The sequence below is a fragment of the Lathamus discolor genome, chromosome 3 (genome assembly GCF_037157495.1).
Source record: "Lathamus discolor isolate bLatDis1 chromosome 3, bLatDis1.hap1, whole genome shotgun sequence".
In the NCBI taxonomy this organism is placed as follows: Eukaryota; Metazoa; Chordata; class Aves; order Psittaciformes; family Psittacidae; genus Lathamus; species Lathamus discolor.
The window spans coordinates 33871367-33896378 of NC_088886.1; the positions used below are offsets into that span (position 1 = coordinate 33871367).

At 40.5% G+C, this 25012-nt stretch overlaps 1 protein-coding gene across 1 annotated transcript in view; it reads left to right on the plus strand.

Annotated features, from left to right (window-relative positions):
* The window catches only part of SPATA16 (spermatogenesis associated 16), an 81762-nt gene that overhangs the window by 11242 nt on the left and 45508 nt on the right, over positions 1-25012 (plus strand). Inside the window, 2 exon segments of the mRNA XM_065670350.1 lie at positions 3437-3582; positions 15393-15482. Coding sequence (XP_065526422.1) covers positions 3437-3582; positions 15393-15482 — 236 coding nt within the window.

The window sequence follows — 25012 nt, forward strand, 5'->3', positions numbered from 1 at the left end:
TGGCTAGATTTCTGCAGACCAAAAGCTCACTAAAGTTTCAGGCAAGATGTACCCCAAATTTCCCAGTTTGGAATTAAAATACAATTCTCACATAGCTCTGGGGAAAAAAGTAAAATAAAATAACCAAACACCCTCAACAGTACAAAAAGCAACTGCCTCTCCAAGCCAACATCTATATTTGAATGTCCTTGTGACAAGACCATAAGGTATTCGGAGTGAGAGGGAGCTGCTTTTACTTAAAGCATTCCAAAAACACCACAGCCCTTTTGATCTTCAAAGTTGGTGTTATTGGACTACAGACTGCAGCAAGATAAATAAAACTCAGTTGTGCTAGGTGAAACATGAAAAATGCAAACAAATCTCCTCCCTGCTCATTATGCCTGTGCATGGCACAGCCTTTCTTCTTCCCCTGCTCTCAGTGCAGCTGGGTTTTCTAAAGTTACAACATCTACAGCTACAAAGGTTCCTTTGGATCCCTAGAAAATTTTCCTATTCCTCTTCCCCTTTGAAACTCAGATGTGAGTCTTTCTACAACTCTTCTTCACATTCCCCACCCCCCCCACCCCGCCCATGCTGAAAATCTCTGCTCACTGTCTCCTTCCTGCCTAACTCGTCCCCTAGGAATTTCCCTAGTCAGCTTCGTCAGGGACTGTCTTTGCCTTACACTCCCAGAAATGCTCACTCAAACTTCATATTCAGTGCCAGACAGGCCAACACAAGGAAGGGGTCCTTCTCCTACTGCATAGTCAAATCATTTTATCAGAAAAGTCAGCAAAATACAATAAAGGGTGATAAACCACACAAAAAAACATATATCCTCTATCAGAGTTTGGGAAACAATTATGCGCTTTTCAGGCAGCGCTAAGCTCATTCACACAATTAAAACTTTTTCCAGTGGTGTGTCTATTGCTACCAAAACAGTACATTTAATACTGCATCTTATTGTGCACCAATACCAGACACTAGGGCTATTTAGTATATTTATAACTTTCCCCACTTAGTACAGAAGGAGCCATTTCTGTAAAATTAAGTTGAATCTGATTTTTGATGCATGTTTGTGCTGTTTGTATGGAAATAATGTGGAAAAGTCTCTCCCAAATGCATTGACCCACTGCAGAAACGTTACACAAAAATTAGGAGAGTTTGGGACACAAAAAGCATACAACTTAGATATAGGATGTCCCAAATGCAGGCACATCCCTTTAAAAATATTACTCGGATTTTGCAAGATTAAAGATTAAGTTATTATTAATTTCTTTGAGCTCTTACTCTGAGATGTCTTAGAGGAGACCTTACAGAACCCAATCTTCACCGTATTTAAATATATTTTCTGAATCCTTATCTGTTCAGGTATGGTTTACAGAGACTCATGTCTTGGTTTTTGTCAAAGATAACTGAGGGGTTACACAGGTCTAAACATAACTCTTCATATCAGCAGTAAGACTCAAGGAAACTCTGAATTGCAGCAGTTTATACTGAAGGGAGTCCTAAATGATTTTTTCTTCTCACAATCATTCAAGAACCTGCAAGTCCAGGGAGTAGCCTGATATCTCTTATTCCCATAAATTTAATAGAGGTCACAGCATGGCCAATTCCGCTGAAAAGTGTTATTACAGAAAAATCTGATGATACTTTTATGTTCACTGATGTGAACATAATTCTCTGGGTCTTTAGGTACATATAGCATGTCTTACCCATAGAGACACTTCAGCAGATATATACGGTACCATGAGCAAAGTTGTAAGTGATGAATTTGCTGATTTATAACTTCTACTGATAACAAGATGATAGAAAATCTTAAATGTATGGATGTTATATATACACTGTGTAACTTTGCTCTGTGGAGAAGGGATGTGAAAGACAAAAAATATTTATCACACCTGAACTAGGGGGACGCTTCCTCAAATGACCTTTGTTGCCTCTTAAGAATTGAGCTGATCTCCAACCAGTACACAAAAATCCTAAAGACAGGGACAGCTTTGTAGATGCTAAGTGTGGATGTGGGTCTATAAATCCTTGCCTTTAAGAATCACAAGCAAGAAGAAAGACGCATACATAGGAGAGCTTTACTTCTGGACAGATTTAATCTTCTAAAGGGATCTCAAACTGCTGAGTTGATATTGCACCTCCTACAGATCAGCCACTGGATTTTAACTATGTAGGCACAAGAAACTAATTACTATAACTAAACTCATTAGTGATGAGGAACTAGCAAAACTGGGCTTAAGCAAGAGTCCCTTGGTTATACCCCGTTTAAAGTAGAGACTACATTCATCTACATCAGGCCGCAGTTGTATATCAGTGCCATAAGCATCCACAACACTGCTCTCAGTGTGATTCAAGACTTTAAGCACACAGCCTAGATAAGTATTAATTTGTTAATCTTCATTACAGATCTACTTTTAAAGCTGACTCGCAGTGAAGTCACTTAGATGAAATCATTGCACACTACACAATCCTGTTAAGGATGTTTATCCAAGCAAGGGACATTCAATTGCATTTTCATTAGTAGCACTATATGGTTATTCTACTTAAAGACAAGGATCTTACACTTCATCTATTTGCTTACAGTTGACTTTTCTTAAGAGCTAAAAGCTAATTTTTACTACTCTTGGGCATTACAAAATCAGGTAGATTAATAAAACAAAGATTTGAGGACTGAAGGTGGTCCTACCCAGTACTGCCTATCTGCTAGCACTAAGGACTCTCCAAAACTTTAAGGAATTGTGCGTTATCTAATTCTAAAGTTGTGCATTCTTAAACATCGTTCACTGAGAAAGTCACTGGCTGTGATGAACAGCAGGCGATTTATCTATCAGGGAAAGATTTTCTTTTTTTTAAGAGAAAATATGATGCTTCTCTCTGCTAAATTCTATATGGATCAAGACGATCAAAAAGATGGCTGATGTCATCCTTTTAACTTTCTATAGTAGTCTTCTGGAAGGACAAGTCCTCCCACGAAATGAGGTCAGGGTTTCTGGTTTCCTTGCCTTGTATCACACTCTGCTTTCCTACCCATGGGACAAAGGCAGCAGAGCCTAAGGCAGAGTTCATCACTGGCTTACTGGTGTAAGTAAATAACTGTCTGAGCCTCCTTCCTTCAACCTCCTTCTGAAGACAGCCATGGATTTTGGTACACTGAAGTTGAGCCTCTATTTTTTTAAATGGGGAAAGATATATCTTCTTTCCTAACAGTGCTTTTTAGGTTTTAGTTTATTTTCTACTGTCTTGACTATCCCTTCCAGGAATATGACACTGCATTTTATATTATATTCACACGTATTTGTACTGGGTTTTATAGTGCTAACTTTGGTAGAAGTCAGGGTATATTTTACTTGGAATTCCATCTACTCAATTTATCAGTTACAAAAAGCATTTCTACCTAACAAAAGATATATTATAACATTAGTAAATAATGTTTTTGTTTCTTGTACAGCTTTTCAGTAAAGGTGCTGCTATAGACAATCCCTTTGAGTCACCTCCAGAAGCTCTTTCTAGTATTGCCAGTTCTATTGAGACAAAGCTTGTAATCTGCTACCTAAAACTGAGGAAGCCTGGTGAAGCTCTCAATCATTCATACAGGTAAAAATAAATATTAATTATATACACTGCTAAGACAGAAATGAAAAAAACTAAATGACAGACCATGAATTAAACCTGTGCAGGAAGAAACAGTCTAATAATGAGAAGAGAGGAAGCAATAAAACACAAGTTACACATGACACTGATGCTTAGTGTAGACTAACACAACATCTGGGACATTAAGCCACAATAGCCCTGTATACATTTAACTGCTTTGATAATGCATAAGGTAAGGTTTTGCAAACAAGTCATACAGTTCAGGGCACCCTTAAGGCTGAAGCTAAGCAAATATAAACATTCTTAGCCTTATGTGACAGTAATGATGAGTTCTTGATCTGCTTCAAGCCAGATTAGGTCAGGGATAGCTTCAAATTATTTTCATTACGTAATTCCTCATAGGCTCACTTGTGATCCACATGACCAGCACCACCAGCAGTGTGTAAAGAAGCCAGAAAAAAAACCTCGTACATGGTGGAGATGAAATTCCCATTAGTTTCAGATGAGTTCGGACTTTGCTGGGCTTGTGCCGCCCTTAATTAGCATTCGGGCGTAAGGATAGTTTCTGTTAAGCACATGCATGTCCTGCCAGCAACACTTCATTACTGAGGTCTCTGTTCTTTTTTTATTTTTTCCCCCTTGGATGAGATGTATTAAGATGGATACTGCAATTAGTGCAGAGTGAGGATTTTTTCCATACAATCATTCCAAATGAATGTAACTACAAGAGAGTCATTACAACAAAAGAGAAGACACATGCTTATGCCTGATGCACAGAAGACAGTGGTGAAGAATAATGTGTTGGTACAGAAATGCAATGCTACCATGGCAGCAGTTTCATTTAGCTACATGCTAAATTCATGGGAAGTCTGAGAATCCTGACTTAATGACAAGGTCTTCATCTCCCACCCCCACTCATCCCCATCCTTTCCCCCAGGATTTTTTTTTTCTGTAAAGCTATACCTACCTGGAGCTTATACACACTGGGGGCATTCATCCTTCAGACTACTTTCAAGTACCTTTCTGGGTTGACAGCTTGAATGCCCAGGAGTGGTTGGAGAACATTAGGTGAGCTCCCAGGGCACATATTTAGCAGAGACTCCTTTAGGTGGAGTATTCTGGTAGATTAGCCAAAGCATAGGACATGGGGAAGAGGAAGACTGAGATTCCAGCCCATGGCAGGGGGGTTGGAACTAGATGATCTTAAGGTCCTTTCCAACCTAAACCATTCTATGATTCCCGTTACAAAAAAAAACCACACACAAAAATCCATAAAGTGCACTCCTCTCACAAACTAAAAATCAAACACATTTTCTCATGGTTTCCTAAAGACCATGTTAGAAAAGAAAAAAAAAAAAAGTATGTCTAAATTTGACTGGACTCCCAACTTTTAACAAAATCACTCTCTTATTCCAACACCGTTTACCAAGAACACTAAAATAAAGAAACATTTGGACATATAACTGGAAGAGGAAATAATTTACTTCCCTTAAATTATCTTGATTTCAAAATAGTAAAACGTATTGACCCTGGTGCTACAGAAACTAAAGCCTATTCAGACATGCTTTGGTTTCAGTTGTCTAAAACAGAAACCCACGACCTACAAAGAACATACATGCAGTCAGATTGAGACCGCTAGAAAACTGAAAAGGGGAAAATTCTTCACTTTTTCTTATCTGCAATTACAATAATTTGTTCTTAACTCTCTTAACATAGCACAAAGAAAAGTGGCAATCAGTTATTCACATTTTCAATATAATTCATTTAATAACTTCCAGAATGGGAATAAACCTGCAGACCATAGTTGTCACACTGAAAAAATGCAGCAACTTGTACAATAGTATATTAGTTGAAAAAAAAATATTCTGAAACATACTTAACAGAAAGACAAAATTTTAAATACAATCAATTGCTATATTTTTCAAAAAGATCATATAAATTACTGTATGCTTGCCTACTAAAAATAGCTTACTGCTATCAGCTAACTGGTGTATATAGAATTTTTATTCCTATTGAGTTTTTATGTCATCACCACACTGTAGTGGCTTGCTGGTAATCCTTTGGGCATTAATCATGAATCCAAATTAAAATATTCATTTCTGTATTTATTTGCATTTACTGAAATATTCTTTCTTTAATTTAATGTAAATTTCACAGCACATGCATTCATTTCTGAAGCCTTATTAGCCAAAAATCAGCTTTAATTTTCTCACACAGAGTTGTATCAAATATATAGAAGTGGGTTTTGCTAGGAAGAAATCTTATAAAATATCACAACTAGAAGAACAGAGACAAATTCCATCAACTTTGTTTTAAAGTATTCAAGAATACGCATTTACAGGAGAATATCTTTCCCATTCTTAAGAAATGAAAGGGAGTACAATTTATATCATCGGCCTTAGATCCTGTATAAGAAGCCAAGTCTTCCTGAAAAGTGGGGATTGCATTCTCTAGTTTCTCAATATCAAAATTTAAGGCTGCCTTTAGCATCACTGGCACGATTGAGGACACTGGCTGGGTTCTGGTCATTTGTCAGGCTGATAACAAAAGATTTTACCCTTTGCGATCAAACACTCTCATCCATCACAGCTCTGAACAAACCATGGATTGACCTCACCAGGCAACATCTGCAGTAACCTACTTGACCACCAATTTTCATCATGAGATAGCCATCAAAATAATTCCTAACTTGCAGGCTGAGGCTATAAAATGAATCACACAATATTTACATGCCCTGTGGTCCTTTTGGCCCAGGCATTATGGCATTAAACCAGGGTTTAATGATCTTAATAACCCCATATGGCTTGCTGAGAAATTAGATTTTCCCTTTGGTTTCAGAAGACAATTCTCAATTACAGCAGATGGCAAAACAGTGAAGGTCCAAGAAGTCAAGAACTGAATAAGAAACCTCAGATTAGTACTTAGGCCTTACGGTGCTCAACCTCATAACATCAGTGGTTGAATTTTTGCCCCAAATGAAAACAGTCTCAAAGCAGAGCATGGCATTTCAGCAGAGTAGTCCCCCGGTTATGTCCATTCTTCAGAGGGCCAGGCCCAAAAGAGAAATCCATAAATATGCAGTCACACGTGACAAACAACCCATGGAGTATCATGTACACAGCTCAGCAACAGTTAGGATTCAATTTTGTTTGAAACTGGAGAGAGAGATGCAGAACTCCAGGACAACTGAAGATAGGCAATCCTTCAAAATATGATAGCCATTACTTCCTTGACGAGACTGTATATCCTCTTTCCAGTTTCTTTGTTTATTTTGCTTTTTTCCTCCAAGCAAGCTGAAACAAAACACACAATAGTTAGGGTTGGAAAGGACCTTAAGATCATCAAGTTCCAACCCCCCTGCCACGGGCAGGGACATCTCACACTAAAACATGTCACCCAAGGCTCTGTCCAGCCTGGCCTTGAACACCGCCAGGGATGGAGCATTCACAACTTCCCTAGGCAACCCGTTCCAGTGCCTCACTACCCTAACAGTAAAGAACTTCTTCCCTATATCCAATCTGAACTTCCCCTGTTCAAGTTTTAACCCATTACCCCTTGCCTTACCACTACAGTCCCTAATGAAGAGTCCCTTCCCAGCATCCGTATAGGACCCCTTCAGGTACTGGAAGGCTGCTATGAGGCCTCCACACAGCCTTCTCTTCTCCAGGCTGAACACCCCCAACTTCCTCAGCCTGTCTACATATGGGAGGTGCTCCATTCCCCTGATCATCCTCGTGGCCCTCCTCTGGACTTGTTCCAACAGTTCCATGTCCTTTTTATGTTGAGGACACCAGAACTGCACACAATACTCCAAGTGAGGTCTCACAAGAGCAGAGTAGAGGGGCAGGATCACCTCCTTCAATCTCCTGGTCACGCTCCTTTTGATGCAGCCCAGGATACAGTCTGCTTTCTGGGCTGCGAGTGCACACTGCCGGCTCATGTTCATTTTCTCATCGACCAGCACCCCCAAGTCCTTCTCTGCAGGGCTGCTCTGAATCTCTTCTTTGCCCAACCTGTAGCTGTGCCTGGGATTGCTCCAACCCAGGTGTAGGACCTTGCACTTTTCATGGTTAAACTTCATAAGGTTGGCATTAGCCTACCTCACAAGCGTGTCAAGGTCCCTCTGGATGGCATCCTTTCCCTGCAGTGTATCAACCAAACCACACAGCTTGGTGTCATCGGCAAACTTGCTGAGGACGCACTCAATCCCACTGTCCATATCAGCGACAAAGATGTCAAACAAGACTGGTCCAAACACCAATCCCTAAGGGACACCATTCGTCATGGGTGTCCAGCTGGATACTGAGCCATTGCCCACAACTCTTTGCACGTGGACATCCAGACAGTTCTTTATCCACCGAGTGGTCCACCTATTAAATTGATGTCTCTCCAATTTAGAGAAAAGGATGCCATGAGGGACAGTGTCAAAACGCTTTGATCTGCATTAACACCATATGTATTTAAAGGGAGGCTATAAAGAAATTAGAGACCCTTCTTTTTACAAGGAGTCACATGGAAAAGTTAAGGGTGATGGGTACAAAGTTACCACTGGGGATATTCCATTTGGACACAAGAGAAAAATTTTCACCAGGAGAACAATCAGTCATTGGAATTATCTCCCCAAGTAAGTGGTGGATTCCCCAGTGTTGGACACTTTCAAGATTCAGCTGCACAGGAAGCTGGGACATCTTATCCAAATCATGCTTTGGCCAAGATAGTTTGGACTAGATGATCCTTGAGGTTCCTTCCAAGATGGCATTCTACGATTCCCCAACTGCTATGGTGCTCATGGCACACACTATTTAAAGAATGACAGACACAGCTTGATCTAGTTGCCTGAACAGACTGCTGTTCACAGAGATCCCGTGCATGGATCAAGCACTAGAAAATGTGGAAGAGGTTAACATCACCTACCCAGCAGCAAGTGACAATAAGTATTTTGTTTAATTCCTGCCTACTTTGGATTACTCCCTGCCCAGGTGTAGGATGGCTGCAGGTGCGTAGGTCCCCTCTGGAAATCATCTACTCAGCAGGGAAATGGGGCTGTCCACTGTAAGTGAAGAGTCATACCTCTTCCCAATGGCATTGCCATCATGCCATAGGAAACCCACATCTGTTGATGGGAAGTGCCATCTGGAAGGATGCTTGCAACTTGCCTCCTCTCCTCAACATGGAGATTGTGCATGTAAGAGCTGGGAGGCAGAAGAGGAATCAGACATTGTGGCATGTTTCTTTAACATTATCTCTAAGTAATGCCTGAAAAATATGTTCATGATAATGAGGAATGCTGTACAGAGCTATTCAAAATCTTTTGCTGGTTAGAAAAGATTTTCCTGTGTCCTTGTAGACTCTGCTTTGCAGCGTGACTTGCTGCCAGTTCTCTCCCTCCCTCCCAGAAAGGCAATGTATAGAGAATGTAATAAATCTGTAAAGCTTTTTCTGCTATGCCTTTTTATGTGTTCAGTAGAAGGCAGGGCTCTCTCATGCCTCTTGCACAATTCACAGGGAGACACATGAAGTAGAAAATAGCGCCTATGTTAAGTAGTACACGATTGCTTTAGTGATGACTTAATAGAGGGAATCTCTTCTGGAGGCACAGTGACGGGGAAAAAAAATAAATCTAAGACAGATGAAGCCTCACAGATTTCTTTCTAAATCCTTTGCATTTTTCCCTGTGACTGTTCAAACACTTGAAAGGTTTAACATAATTATTAATGATAAAGCTTTATGCAATAGCAGTAGGAAAAAAGGCATCTCAAAACTTGATCAGTGTATTATAGATAAGATAAATCAGGACTCTCTAATCCAGATAAATTCAGAATTTTCAGAATAAAAATTCAATATTCAGCTACTTCTTCATTCCCTAGCTTCCTTATTTTGCACCTTTAAAGTAGGACTACATTAAAATAAGTTGATGAATAGAATTCTAGTGAAATATTAAATATCAAAACTAAATAATGTAATGATGCTATGATACAGTGCAGTCAGCGGGCATTAAAATTGAGATAGAACAGAAGGGCAGCTCAAGAGCAGCATAGACTTTTAGGTAGAAGCAGAAAAAGGTGAAGCATAATGGCTGATGCTGCTAATCTGTGGGAAGTCTATAGTGTAATGTATACTTTGCTCTAAACTACCCTCATAATCTCTTACCTTCTCAGAAAAGTGAAGAAAGAGAAGAATTAGCAGCACCTAATTACTTCAGCAATTTTGTTAGGCATATTGCAATATACATAATAGATGAGATATTATTAATACAAACCTATTCCACTGAGATGCTCTTAGTAATACAAACCCGAAGTACTCCTAAAAAAAATAATTCCTTCGTATGCAGCATTTCAAATATTTCTCTGTACTTCAACTTTTTATTACTTTTTAAATGAGAAACATTTTCTCTGAATTTCGATTCTCAACTCTGAATCACACGTTATTTCCAGGTTGGTATACCAGCAACATAGTTCCTATTTTATGGGCTGAGACTTCCTCCACTGACATCAAAGGCCATATTCCCCTTGACTTTAATGATGCTATATTGCAAAATCATTTATCTACACGATGTATGGTGGGATCCTATTATGGAAAGGCATATTTGGTGGGGGTAAAGAGGAAAAGGGGAAGAAAAGCTCTGGAAGAAATACAGAAGAAACAGTCTGGCAACACTTTATCAGAATCAGATGGAATCACTTTATGGAATCAGATGGTTTGGTGGCAAAGACAGTGCTACTTGTACAGCTGGAAAGTGAGCGGGCAGTGCACTGTGCACACAAGATAGGAAATGCAGAGTATCTCCACTTGTATTAGGATGTTTTGGGAGATTGAGACAAGATCTTTCTAAATATCTCTTTTTCTGGATTGAAGAGCATTCTCCTTTTTACCACCTTCACAGCTGAGGAATCGGGACCTGTATAGCACATTTATCTTATGCTTGCAATTCAAAGCAAATTGCTGCTGCAAAACCTTTTAGTATGACAGTTATATTTCACTTTACTGACAGAGAAAAGGCGTTGTGTGAAACCTTTTTTGGGAACCCACACTTCCTCCCATCTTGTCTGTTTAGATACAAAAACTTCATGAGATGGTTTCTTCAGTGCACTAAAGGTTCTTGCCCATAACTGCATTTTACTTCTAATTGGTTGCACAAAAAAAAAAATCCAACTGCACACAGACAAGTCAGCTGTCCTTCAGCATAAAGGGAAGTTCAGTAGAAGCTTTTATGTCTTTGTTTGCAGCTGTTTCAGTGATGACAACTACATTAGAAGGGATTCCTAATGATTTATGAGGTTACCAAAGAGACCAGTCTGCCAGATTAGCCTTTATGGATGCTCTTATTGCTACATCTACATGGCCCCTTTGTCTTCCAGCTTTTTCCTGTATAACACAGACATTATCTAGTTTTTTATGTCACTTCCTTAAAACAAAGAGTGGCAAGGGCAGGGAGGGACCAGTGCTCCTTCCTTGAGGGCCCAGAGCACGCACAACACATAAAAAGGCCTCCAAGTGCAGGGCAGAGTGGGCACTATCGCAGCCAGGCATTTAGTGGCAACAGAAACTCCCCATGGACCCATATGTCTGAACCTGCACAGCTACCAAGAAACCAAATTTAGCTCAGGAGAAAGGCCCTACCGCCCTCGCACGTCCCTTCAGGCGGCTCTCCTCACCACAGACAGCCTCCTTCTGCTTTTCTTAATGCCTACTAGCACTGAAACCACGACACTCTTGTTCTCTGGGACAAAGTGCTTCAGCATGCCTGCTTTCACAAGCCTACTAAATATTTCCACCTGCTTGGTGCAACAGGGAGGATTTTTTACCTCTTCAGGATGTCAGCTTTGGTAAACTCTCACATAGAGCACAGAAGCCCACAAGATTTTGCGTATATCCAAGACATATCCCTCTTAGTTCCCTATAACAGCACTGGAAGGATAAGTGGTTTAGAATACAAAGTTGGCTACAAGCAAACATTCCACTATTAAGTGCTCAAATAAAACTTAAATAAAATCATAACATAGCTGCACATACAAACTGCAGGAAAATATGGTAAGATTGCTTCCTGGCTACCATAGGGTTCAGGGATTTGACTGCCTCTACTAGAGCTGAACTCTTAAACCAGCCGATGGGATCACAGAACAGAGTATGTCAGACTCAGACAGATGTAAGACTAGAACTACATTGCAGATAATAAGCTCCCTGCCATATAGATGAAACAAGGAAAAAGAAAAAAGTTGAGGTTCAGTGTAATTGCACAGGATTCGTCAGGTTCATCTGCGAGTATACTGGAGCTGGATCATCAACTGTACTAATCAACAGTATTCACTGAAGATAAAAGCTTTGTGTTGGTCTACACCAACTGAATATGTGGTTCTGCTGAATACTAATTGACACTAGTGGCACTGACATTGTATTTAATGTTGTGGTGAGAACACCTCAGCAACTTCATCTGTAGTCAGTACCAGTGACACATGGATGTGCCAGCCCTTTAACCCATGCTAGCTTTATGTCTCTCTGCAGAGGCACATATTGCTTTAGCACTGAATTTTTACTTCTGATAAATCTCCTAATTCCTCTCTAATAGTAAATTACAATTGACTATTAAAATGCATCTGTAAAGATCACACTGTATCAGAGAAAAGCATGGACAACTAAGAAAAAGAAAAAGCTTCTGCTACTCAAAGAAATAACTGCATGCACTTCTACAAACAAACTATCTTTTACTCACAGTAAGAAAAATGAGTTTATCTGCTTTAGTGGTGAAGCGTGTTTTTTACACTTGTTTCATCTATAGAATCACCTCATTGACTTTTTCTTGGCCTATAAAGGCCAAACAAGTACAATGTGGTGGGTAGTAGCAGAGGCACTTTCTCCTGTTAGTCAGAGTTAAATCCCTGTTGTATCTGGGAGGGAATTTGATAGAGGATGTGCACCTTAGAGAAGAAGCAAAGTGATTTCTAACAGCCAGTTTTGATGTAGCAATCCAAGTTTCTTGCCACACCTCTTTTCTTAACACCAGGCAGCGAGACTGAAAGAAAAACTTGGGAAGAAAACCACAGACTAACGCGCGCACTTTTGATTCACATACTCCAATTGTGAGAGAGTTGATGACTTCTTCCCCCTCCTCACAGTTTGAAAAAAAAAGATAATAGGACAAACACTGTATTATTTTTAAGAGAAGATGTCAAGATGAAAAAATGAAAATGTCAAAAGAGGCTGATATACAGCATTACTTAAGGACTGTTTTGTTGAGAAAAACTGACCACATGATTTACGAAAGGCTTTTAACAGGGTAGTTTTTGGATTACAGCAAAGATGAAAAATAAATGAAAATCTATTTCAAGTTTACTTTAGCCTAGTCATTTGACAGATGAGGGCAAAACCTGGCAAGAATACAAGTTTTAATCCTCAGATGTAGTGACTTTATTTGCAGTTTTGCAGATTAGAAGTTTTCTCTGGGCAAAATAAGAACTATTCATTTTCAGGCATTTCCTGTTGAAACTTTTTCTACCTGAAGCTCCAATGGCAGCACATGAGTAAAAAGACCAAAGGACCAGTGTTTCTGCTGATGGCACAAATTGCTGCACACAGGGATTGTTCCGAGTGTGTTGCAGCTGGTGTGTCCACCACCTTCTTCCCTTCCTAATTCTTCTGTCAAGCCTCCCTCTTGAAACACATCCCTCCTAATTAATTACAGGATAAACCAGCCTAGTATCAAGACTGCTCATGGCTGGAGGTGGATCTTGGAGCACGGACTTGTTCTCACTCTGCACAGCCTGGCACATTTCTGCCTGGCCAGATGGGCCCCCCATCTGCTCCTATTTGAAGAAGAACTTCCTGGAATTAAGAGTTTTCCTCTTAACCTTTGTTTGTACAATTCTTTTGCTTCCTATTCTCATTCAGGGTTGTGGGGTTTTTTTGCCTTTTCACCAAAATTACCTGAAACACAGATTCAGGTTTAAAAGCCAAAAGGATAGCTTTGCACAGTTTTAGGGCACACCTGGCACTGAACTAGAACGGCTCATCATAAAGGCTAGTAAACTGCAGCTGCATCAGTACAGTAAAGGTTTGGGTAGAATAGTAATACAGCAGCAATTATTTCCAGCGTATAGGCTACAGACAGCCTAGCAACATCAAACCTAACTGCCAGAAGTCAAAGCTAGGTTTCTGATATTTGCTCAAGCTATTAGGGCATGTTACAATACTTTTCAGTATAGAGTTTATAGATCAAGAGAAGCAGTTGAACTTCTTGAGACTGGTAAAAAACAAAAAAACAAACCTCAAGATGCAAAATAGAGAGCCAGTATCTAATTCGATGAAAATCTGCCACAGTTCTATATTTATTATAAGCCTATCACAGCACATCCTGCTCAAAGACTTACAGAAAATGTGTTGCTAACTACCAGAGAATTATTGATTTATTTTTCAAATAAATAGCACTTTCATAGTGCTATTGCTTGGCTGTGGTAGAGCCGATAACTTGGGGAACAGGGGGAAGGAAAAATCAATATTATTATTATCAGCTGTTGACTACAGTTTACAGCAACCATAATCTCATAAAATAGCTTGCAGAAGTACTAGTTGTGATCCACGGAAGATATTACTGTTTTGGTCAAATCATTAAATGCTGATAGTATTTAATGTTTTGATGACTTTGCTTTGGTTAAATTAAGTTTTGGTGACCATCAGTATTGTCTAAACTTCAGACCTGAACCATGTTCAGCATGCCATGCTTGCAGTTGACATTATCTTTTCATTATTGCTAAGAGTGATTCGTTCTTCTCATTAGAAAAACTGATCTTTAACATCTCATGCCATTTCATACACTGTATTTTAGTTCAGTATTTAGATGCGCCACTCAGTCACTAAGGTCTGCACTCCTTCCAATAATGTCTTAAGTTACATGATATTCATCACTGTTTTTTTAACCCCACACCTTCTTCCCAGACAGGTAGTTCCTGCAAGGTAAAGCTTTCTCTCAATACAGTTTTCTGAGCATTTGTTCAAGTGTTGGACTGTGAAAGCATAGTTCTGAGTTCTACATTTTCTACATGCATGTAACAATAAATATTAAATTAGGCATCCTACAACACACTGTATGTACCTTTTCTGCAAGCATCAGGAGAAGTGCTGACCAGAGAAGCCAAGTCACTCTTTGGTTCCACTCAGAAGTGGAACTAACTAGATGTAGGAGCTGTCACTCTTGCCCTCCCTCTGCTCACATCAGAAGTCTACCTTGTCTGCCAATCTAACTGCTTAGCTTATGCTATTTTTAGCCTTCTTCTTCTTTCTAATATTGACTTAAAGCCTGTAATTTGTTACACTTGGAATTGCATCTGTTAAAGGTAAAGGTCTAAGAAACATGCCAAGGTCCACCCACATAGAACCTATCACTTGTACAGAAAGTGTTTCACAAATCTACCAAGTTAACATTAAAACACATGCTACATACAGTTTTTCCAGGTAGATAATCAGACAACTGCAACTCATTTTTGTGGAGCTAGGAGTTAACATGAAGTTGTACTGTAGCATTTTTGCTTATGCTTCCTACAAGCTAAAGGCAATGTAGAATATTACCACAGGAACGTTTTTCCTAGACCAATACACAAAACCCCAATGAAACTGTATTTGTGATACAACCTCAATAAAAATTTTAATAATGTTGTTCATATATCACAGCTGTCAAGAGAGAGTTCATACTACATTTGAGACATACAGTGTTGACCTGTATAGAGTAAGTGTGTACAGTACGATTCTTACAGTTTGATTATTAGTAGCTTTTAATGGTTTACCGAACAGAAATCTAAACTTGTCTCTCTCCTCTTTTGAAGGAGCATTATTTCGAATCCATCTTATTTCCGGAATCACCTGCGCCAAGCTGCTGTGTTTAGGTGCTTAGAGAGATACTCTGAAGCTGCAAGGTAATCCACTGCTTGTGGATTTCTAATGGTTTCTCTACATCTCTTTCATTCCAGCTCTCAGTAGTAAGGATACCACCTTATATCCAGGCTTTTTCAAAGTCAGTGGGAGCTTTGCGCTGGCTTTGTGTATACGATCTCACTTGCAACAGAGCTCCAATCTTCCCATTTGGCATAGCATGAAAAATCCCAATTTTGTCCCTAGTTGCTGTTAGGTTAATGCATGCAAGAGCATTTACTCCTCCTCAGGCACAGGGGTGAGCCCTGATCGGGTACCTGGGCTGCCCTGGGGCAAAGTTACAAGCATCTTCTTCTTCCTGGTTTCCCCATAACCCCGGGCAGAAGCTCAGGTGGGCTCCGAGTGGATGGGGGCGGGTAGGGAATCAAGATCTCTGGGTACACTGTGGTATGCTGCAAAATTTAGCCTGTGTGCAGCTGATGAGATTGCTGGTGTGAACGGGAACTGCTGGCAGGAGGAAAGCCTACGAGAGGAAGCTCTGCTTGTATGTTGCCGTTAATGCTGCCAAAACCTCAAAGTTTCAACATGCAGCAGGAGTTTTTAACCATTTAACATACTTAAATGAAAGAAATGCATGAGGAAATGCAATGGTGGCTTGGTATGTATCACCATTACTGGTAACATTAGACACTTACAGAGGACTGCTAAGCTGAAGACCACAAGGTATATCACAAAATATTTCACAAATCATTGGCTAACTAATGGAAGAACAGTGAGTGCACATAGGGAAGAGACTGAAAGGGCACTCTGCTTCATCATTTAAGATGGATACTAGTGGTATTGCTCTGAAGCTATTAAAATAGCAGAAAACTAGTTTGTACAGAGAATGGAAGACAACTTTATCCAAGCAGATATGCAGAGTTGCAGAGAGAATTTGGGAAGATGAACTTCAATTTTCTGTGCTGGACTTCAGCCAAAAGCTCTGGGACGAACACTTTCTTTCTGAAAGACTCCCTAGCTTTCACAGGTCAGGACAGGGAGAAGAAATCTGTTCCCAAAGGCAAGAAAACAGTTTTTCCAGATTTCTTTAAAAACACAGTTTTAGACAAACCTGGAATATTTCAGTTGTCTGTAAACCCACTTATGGGTTTTTGGTTTTTTGGTTTTTTTTTTTGAGGGGGAGAGAAGAAGGGAGGTGGGGTTGGGTTGGATTATATCTCACTAATAACAGTCGCTTATTCCCAAGTCTTGTTAGAGCATTGGTTCAAAGAGAAATTGTCACCTTCTAAATCATTAACAATTGAGTCCACTGATCAGCCAGACATTCTAGAGCTGTGCTAGGAGAGTATAGTCACTTTATGATGGTGTCCTGGGTTTACCAGGAGCCATTTTGCTCCTTCTTCTTAACTGGTGCAAGCTCTGTGTTTTGACTTCCAGCCTGGGCAGAGAGCTGATAACACCGATTGTTTTTAATTGTTGTTAAGTAATGTTTATTCTGGCCAAGGACTCTGTGAGTCTCATGCTCTGCTGGGGACGGAGGGGAGGCCGGGAGGAAGCAGAGACAGGACACCTGAACCAAACTAGCCAGAGGTATTCCATACCACAGCACGTCATGCCCGGAGAGGGAACTGGGAGTTGCCCGGAAGGGGCAGGCTCTCTCTCTTCGGGGGGGGTCGAACTCGTTCGGTGGTGGTATCGTATTCTCTTGTTATTTTCTCTTATCAATATTATCATTGGCGGTAGCAGCAGTGATTTGTGTTATACCTTAGTTGCTGGGCTGTTCTTATCTCAACCCGTGGGAGTTACATTCTCCTGATTCTCCTCCCCATCCCCCTGGGAGTGGGGAGGGTTGGGGGTGGGGGGTGAGTGGACGACCTGTGTGGTTTGGTTTAAACCACGACAGACGGGTAGAGAATCCTGTCCAGGACACTTTTAAACCCACAAATCCATTAGAAGCCCAACAGGTGAAGTGACACAAGCCAATTGTTTGGGGTGCTGCAGGGGAAAGAAGACTTTCCTCTGAAAGACAGGTTGAAGATTTTTAGAACAATCATAAAAGTTAAACAATAACCTCTCAGACACTGATCTGTCCTAAGCAGCAACGCATATAGAGGCCCATATTTGAGAAGACAGTATGAGCTAAGAAGGTGTTCATAAATAGGATTAACAAAAACAAATGAACTAAACAAACCACAACAAAACACAACACACAAAAAAACACCCCACAAAAAACCAAAATCGTGGTTAGTGTCACTGCAGATAAGCAAGCAGTAAATTTACTACATCAGCAGGCACAGGGGAACCCTGTCAGCCTGTTTTTCCCCCACACTGAGTATCTTTCAGGGGACTAGATTTTAAATGAGATTACATATTTTGTAAAGGAGAGGAACACTCTGACAGACTGAATCCAGAGTGATTCCAAAAGCAGTGACTATTGCAGTATTCAGAGTTTAGCCTAGTTTAACATAGTGTTATAGCAACTGTGCAGAGCTGCTTCTGCAGATTGTGTTAAACTAAGCTTAGCACTACTTCTGTCATCACACTGGAGTTGCTGGTCTTAGCTGAACCCCACTAATGGTGCAGAATGTACTTCAGTCATTACAGAAACACCATGGCACAGATATTCAGTTGCAGTTTCTGGAAAGACAAGCTTGAGTTTTGTTAGCATAAGCCATCATTTATTTCTGCTTGCCTTTTCCATGAGAAAAAGGTCACTCTATTCCTTTTTCTGCTTTTAAGTATCCCTTGCCTTCCCACCCCTTCTTGCGATTTTTTTGCTATTGCATAGTCCATTAAATACACCTAAAACACTGTACGAGTGAACAGGAGTGGCTGGTTTTGAACCGTTCTGCTTGGCACAAGCAGCATGGATAACCACATTTAATTCAGCCTACCTATCAAGCTGAAATCCCCAGAGATTCTGTCTCTGAAGACACACGAGACTGAATTCTTTGGTTCAGAGAAAGTAATAGGTTAGAGTGGGGTCAACTGTAATTTAAACGTCTCTCAAGTTCTTCTGTGTGTCATTTTCATAGTACAGCAGGAGAATAAGCACATGAAGCAGTCAAAATGCAAGGACATCTGAATTAATGTGAGGAGTCTGATATGCCCATATCAGAATCACTTCTGAATTTTGTCAGCTGCAATAGCAATTCCTGTGGGATAGCACTGATAGGATGCCACCATGTATAGTGCAGCCTAAGGCCATTTGGCATTGTAGAGCAATCCTAGAAACACCAATGTGGGGTCACAGAATCTGCAAATGATGAATTCCAAAGTGCTGCAAACACTAGATGTCAGCTAGTAAATATATTTCTCCTCTACTGGTATCTCTGATAAGAGGACTGCTCTTCACAAAGATTTAAACATCAGATGGGAGGAAGCCTATTTCAGTGGAAAGATCATCTTGGCCCTTGAACCATAAATGCATTATACATAAATTTAGTCTAGAAGTTACTGGGAAGTCTTAGGCATTAGAAGGCATTTAGGTTTAGGATGAGCATTCAATAGCAGCTACTAGAGGTACCCTGCCAAAGGACACATGATTAAAAGATCACCGATAACCAGAATGGGAAGTCAGGGGCGCACTTCTGTCCCTAAACTAAGAAAATGCTCTTGGAGGAGGCCAAGGAGAGCTCAACTTTCCTGGCAATATACCCAACCCAAAATATCCTGTGATTCTATGATTTCTACCTTAGGGAAGGATGAGATAAAGGACGAGACAAAGGATATGTATGTGCAAGGGGATGCGTAAGTCACAGAAGAACCTCAGAGGTCCATACTGTCTCTAAAGACAGAGCAGACAAACCACCATCCTTTGCTTTCAAGAACAGGAGTGCTAGAAAAGGAACATGCATCCACGGGTGAGCCTCAAAGCTCCTGAAGGAAGAGTTATGAGAGCCTACATGCCCTTCAAGTCACCAAGCCCACAGGCTGTGACCCCACAGCTGCACCCATGGGAGAAGGTCTAACCAGATGAGCAATAAGGCATGAAAGCAATTTCTCTTTTTTATTCAAATAGTGCAGGCTATTGCTGACACTGAATAGCCCTGAATTGGTAGTAAGGTGAAAATTCTTAACTTACAGAAAAATATTGCCACCTATTTGCTTTGAAACTGGAGTTTTAAGTACAGAAGAGATTTTATCCCTTTTTCTCATTAAGCTGTATAGCTCTCATCTTTCTGCTAATCAAAATGCTGTGCTGATTTAACAGTGTCACTGTGTTCTGCGAAAAGCTTAAGATAGCTCTTTTATCACCAGCTAGAACACTAGTGACTTGAAATTAGTTGTATACATGTAAGGGAAAACAGACTGTCTGTCCCTCTGCCAGAACAAACAACTCATATTCATCTGACTGCATAGAGTAGGGGTAAGCAAGCATTAAGGAGGAAGACATTTGATGATCTTAATAGCTGGGGTACGGCTGACTCAGCTTTTTGACATTCATATTAAATATATACAAAATAATCTAGATAAATCCATCATCTTAAAAGCAAACTAGGTCTGCATGCAGTGAACCTCAGCCCCCTGTAAGAGCTCAGGTGTGTGTCCCCTTTTCGTCTGACTTGAAAACACAGTGTGTGAAAGCTAGGTGAATAATTTGGGTTAGTTTGTAAGTCCGGGTTTGTTTTACGAGCCACTGAGTTGTGCTAAGGAAAGTTGTAGTAATAATTGGTGTTGGGGACACACTGCTGAGTGCCTCTAAACCAGTGCAACCTGCCTTTGCATCCAGCCTGGGTTTTCTCTTGGAAAAACAGGTGAAGGTTTATATTGTTTCTCCATCCTAATGGTTTCAGTTTTCCTAAACTGGAAGGGGAAAAACAAAAAACAACTAAAATAAACAAAAAACCAAAAAAAAAAAAAAACAAAACAAAACAAATCAAAACACACACACTAAAAAAAAAAAAAATACTCCTAAAAAGGACGGAGCGTGGGAAATCTGCTGTCATGGCAACGGACCCCCCCTCCCGTCAGCACCGGGGTTCCCTCCGGAGCCCCGCGGCTCCCCAGCACGCAGAGACCTCTCCCGGCCAGGGAGGTGTATTTGCGTACCCTTATTTCGGGGGCTGTCCAGGGGTCAGAGCCGCGGGACTGCCCTAGGCTGGGAGCTGCGCAAGAGCGACCACCCACACGCAGCCCCGCAGCGGCTCCGCGGTGAGCCGGCTCCGCGGGCAGTGGGCCCCCCTCTGCCAGGAAGCGTTTTGCACGGGCAGCACCCGTTGCCCAGGACTAGGAAGGAAACGGGATCCGCTTCCCACACACACGAAGGGGTCCGCGAGCTTTGGCTGGTTTTGTAATCTCTAGACTCCCCAGAGCAACACTGCAGAGGCAGCGCTGCATAAACTGCATCTAGGAAAGGAGCTTCGACAAGTGCTGGGGTCAAAACCCAAAGGAAAGTCCACACAGCCTATTCCTTAATTTGACACCACCATATGATGTTAGACTGTGCCTACTACCTGTTATTTCTGTGCCACACATATTATTCTTTACCATTCGAGGTTGTCCACATGTAACAACAGCTGGCTCCAACAGGGGCAGATCAGAGGCAGCTTTCAACGCTCATATTTTCCATGTCTGGCAGAAACAAATCCAGCCATTGACAGTGCAAGATGTGCCCCTAACCCAGGGAGCATGAGACACAGAAACACGAGAGAACAGGGCAAGCACCAACAAAGAATTCAAAAGAAGCACAGACCATGGATTTCTGGAAGTTTCATGGCATCTCTGCCAGACGTGGTTCCAGCTAGCCTATCCTGTCTCTAAATGGCTCAGCCATGAGGCTAACACAGGCAGTGGGGCCTCCCATACCTCCTGGGATTTGTAGAGCATATCCATTTTGACTAGTGCTTATTTCATACCAGCACACAGAGAGCCCAAGATCTTGCTGGACAAGCAAGCAACCTATTTTCTTGAGCATCTCTTGTCATTTTAAAAGATTTGTCATTTCCCTGTGCATCACTCAGCTCATGTTTGTAAAGCAATTTCTATGTCCTTATGTGGCAGTTGCCATTAAATGAGAAATGCTTGTTATCACTGCATAGCAACCTCAGTACAATGCAGAAAGTTGTTACCTGCATGCAACCATGGGACAGATAATAAATGTAATAAATGTATTCTAAGTACAGGTGCCATTTTCTTTGCAGGAAACTTACTTCTCTTTTTTCTGGCAATAGGCTAATGACCCAGAAACTTCAGCAAAGACAGTAAGCATACCCCATCACCAATCCAGAAGGGCTGGGCAGGACAGAAGAGCTTCTTCCCAGTGCACTTAAGGTTCACTTCTGAAACGCATAAAAGAAAGTTTTAGCCAGTCCATTGCAAGAATTAGCAACATCGAGGTGTTATGCATAGATAACATAACTGTTTGCCCCATTTGGGGGCTAGTCTACATATAACTAAATCCTGATGTTAATAATTTCTTTTTTGCTTAATATTCTGGAGTTGTGTTTATCTCTCATCATCTAATGGCTTCCAAGCACCTCCATAACATCAAAATAATTAGTTTACATTTACTTAGGCTATATAGATATGTTTAAAAATTAACTATTATTATTTTGTTCACTTTTCAAATAGGATAATTGCATTAAAATTATTACCTCCTACTTATTCCAGTTACAAACATCACTTTCCTGTTATAATTTCAGAAGAAAATAAGAAAGGTCATGCAGAATAGAGCAGTACCTTATTTTGTATCTTGCCTTTTAGTCTCAGTACTATTGCATTGGAGAGCTTAAATACCCAGGTATCTACATCTGAGAATATGTATCTAAATATGAATATAATAGGAAAAGTTCCTTTTAAACAGAAAAAAAAAAAAAGGGGAAATATATATATATATATACTTACGCTTTCCAAGCAGTAGGTCTGCGCAGGACTAACATCACATAGCAGCTGCCAAGGCCTCCTATTAGTACCATGTACTGAGGATCCAGGTGAGATCACTTGAAGTAGGGAGCAACAGCTCCCAGAGCCTCCTATTAGTACTGTGTACTGAGGATCCAGGTGAGATCACTTGAAGTAGGGAGCAAAGGTGATTTTCTGCTACTTGTCAGGCTATAATGTGCCTAGGCTGTGATTATTCCTAAGGCTCTGCAACCTGCAGAGAAATATTCCTCTCCACTGCAGGGCTTCCTCCCTTCTTTTCTTTCTCTGTACCTCACTGGGAGCAGTCAAGGTTTAAGGAGCTGACCTTGAGTCTTGCCCTTATATATTTCCCAGTATTTACAGTGGTAAATGAACACACAAGTACTTAGCAACAGTACTAATGTCTTGTCATCTTCGAAAATGTAACACTTTGGTGCATTCCAGAAAACTCTCCATATTTCTTATACCTGTACCATCCATTTTCTTGTCATGCACTTGTGTGGCTGCTGCAAAAGGTTTAGCTGTATGCTGGCTGTTAGTGTCAGCAGCCGTCGTGCAGCAAAAGTTACCTTTGACTCTTCTATTACAAGTTCTATAACATGTCTGGAGATGGGCTGAGGGAGACAGTTTAGGATCTGTGATATGCTCTTGGCTTGCACATACAGAAATATATCTTATTATTTTACACCACCAAGTGGCCAGATTGAGCAGATATTGCAAAACATTGCTTAACCTAAGTGGGCCAGGTTATGTCATGGAAGTTCATAATGACCTGAACTAGCAACTAGGGAAAAAACATTTGAATGTAAAGCCTCATGTTCTGAAAGAAGGAAGTGTCACATTTTCTGCCACATCCCATAAGGTGTTCCTGAAGGTGCATTGTCAGAACTACTTCAGTTCTCATATCAGACAGAGCTCCTTGGTGGGCTGCACACCTGAAACTCAGGCATGTTTTAAGTATTTCAAATTAGTAAGCCAAAACTGGTGGATGGTTTTGTAAATATGAAGCAAATATTTCTGAATATCAATGAAGTGGTTATGTCAGAAGTTGGACAGGGCTTTGAGCAGACTGGTCTGGTGGAGTGTGTCCCTGCCTATGGCAGGGGGGTTGGAACTAGATGATCTTTGGGGTCCCTTAGAATCCAAACCATTCTAGGATTCCTTTGTTATATTCTTTGTGCTCAGGAGGGTTCAAAGTTGGACCCTTATGTAGTCACTCCAGGGGTACAAATCACAGTGAGGTCTGTTGCTGGCCAACATTAATTGTCCAAAACCTCAACATGACATAACAGCTGATCCCAACTGATAGCATTACATATCTACATATCACATTTAATATCATTTTGAAATTGTAACAGGGGAGGGAGTGGTCCCTCATTCTGTTTCTGGCAATAGCAGTCAATGTATCAGGAAATTCCTTCTTTCAAGAACTGCTTTCTGCTCTTCAGAAAGCCCTGTTTGGGAGGGGAATTAATCCTACCCATCCCTACTGTACTCACCATATAACTTCTTTTTATCTATGGAGTTCCCGTGAGCAATGAAGCAACTCTGCTTCATTCTCAAGATATATATTATCCCCTTAAACCTTTAATAAAAATGCAGTCCTACAGTATGTTCTAGAGTCTTGTATGCTTCATTCCACCTATAATTTTACATTTAAAATTGACGATAATTCAACAATGGGTGCCTAGTTTAGTCGTTACAGATTCCCCTGATGATCTGTATTTAATATTTTATCAGTCTGCAGGTTGGACCAATGTTTTCAGTGTGCAAGTAGAAAACAAGGTTACAGCTGGTTCTGTAACTAATTTTCAAACTTGTTTTAAAAATAGACACAGCATGTATCTAGTATATGCGAAAGTGTAAGTAATATTGGGCTAATGCAAGCAAGAGATAAATGTATACATACAAACAGAAATGGCAAGAGTAATCTGAATTGCGGAGTTACCTGTAAAAGTGACTATTATTTCAGCTAAACTCTTTACCTGTTCCCCAGGCAATTCTATCAGATATAAGAGAAGCTTCAGAGTCAGGCAGTTTGAACTCCATCCCTCTTTTTTTTTATCCCTTTTTTGTCTCAGTTTAGGGAAAGCAAATTTCTCTCTTCTTCATTAGCACACTGCAGGAGATGGAAGCATTGCATTGTGCAGTGTACAAAATTATCACAAAGAGGTCTATTTTAAAATAAAGAAGGGCCCTCCAAATAAAGAAGAAAACCTCCAGATAGCCGTATCATTGAAGGAAGGTTGGACAGCTTTGCTGAAATGCTGTTGCACATGAATCCACCAAAAAAGAAATAAAAACAAGTATGGTGTCTTGAGATATGTGCATGCAATAGGCTTTCACTCTGATGAAGGAGGGAGAAAAAGATGTTAAAGATCTGGGTCACTTGCTCTGGATCTTAAATAATAATTTCATAAATAGTATTTCATTAAATAATATATTGCAGAAGTCTCATTTTAGAGTGTCTCACAGGCTTACCATTTGCTTACTGAATGTCCTTCTTTGTTACCCGAATTTCTATGGGCCACATGGATAAGTACTCACCTGGACTTAGGAGCACAGCTAAGTTATGTAGACCTTCATGTATTTCAGCGGAAGACAGGCTTTTAATCTACCTAAATATCTCAATCAGTTTTTTGGCTTCTGAGAATTTAGGTGCCTAGATATTTTTCAGTGCCCAGCCCTGTAACCATATTCAGACAGTATA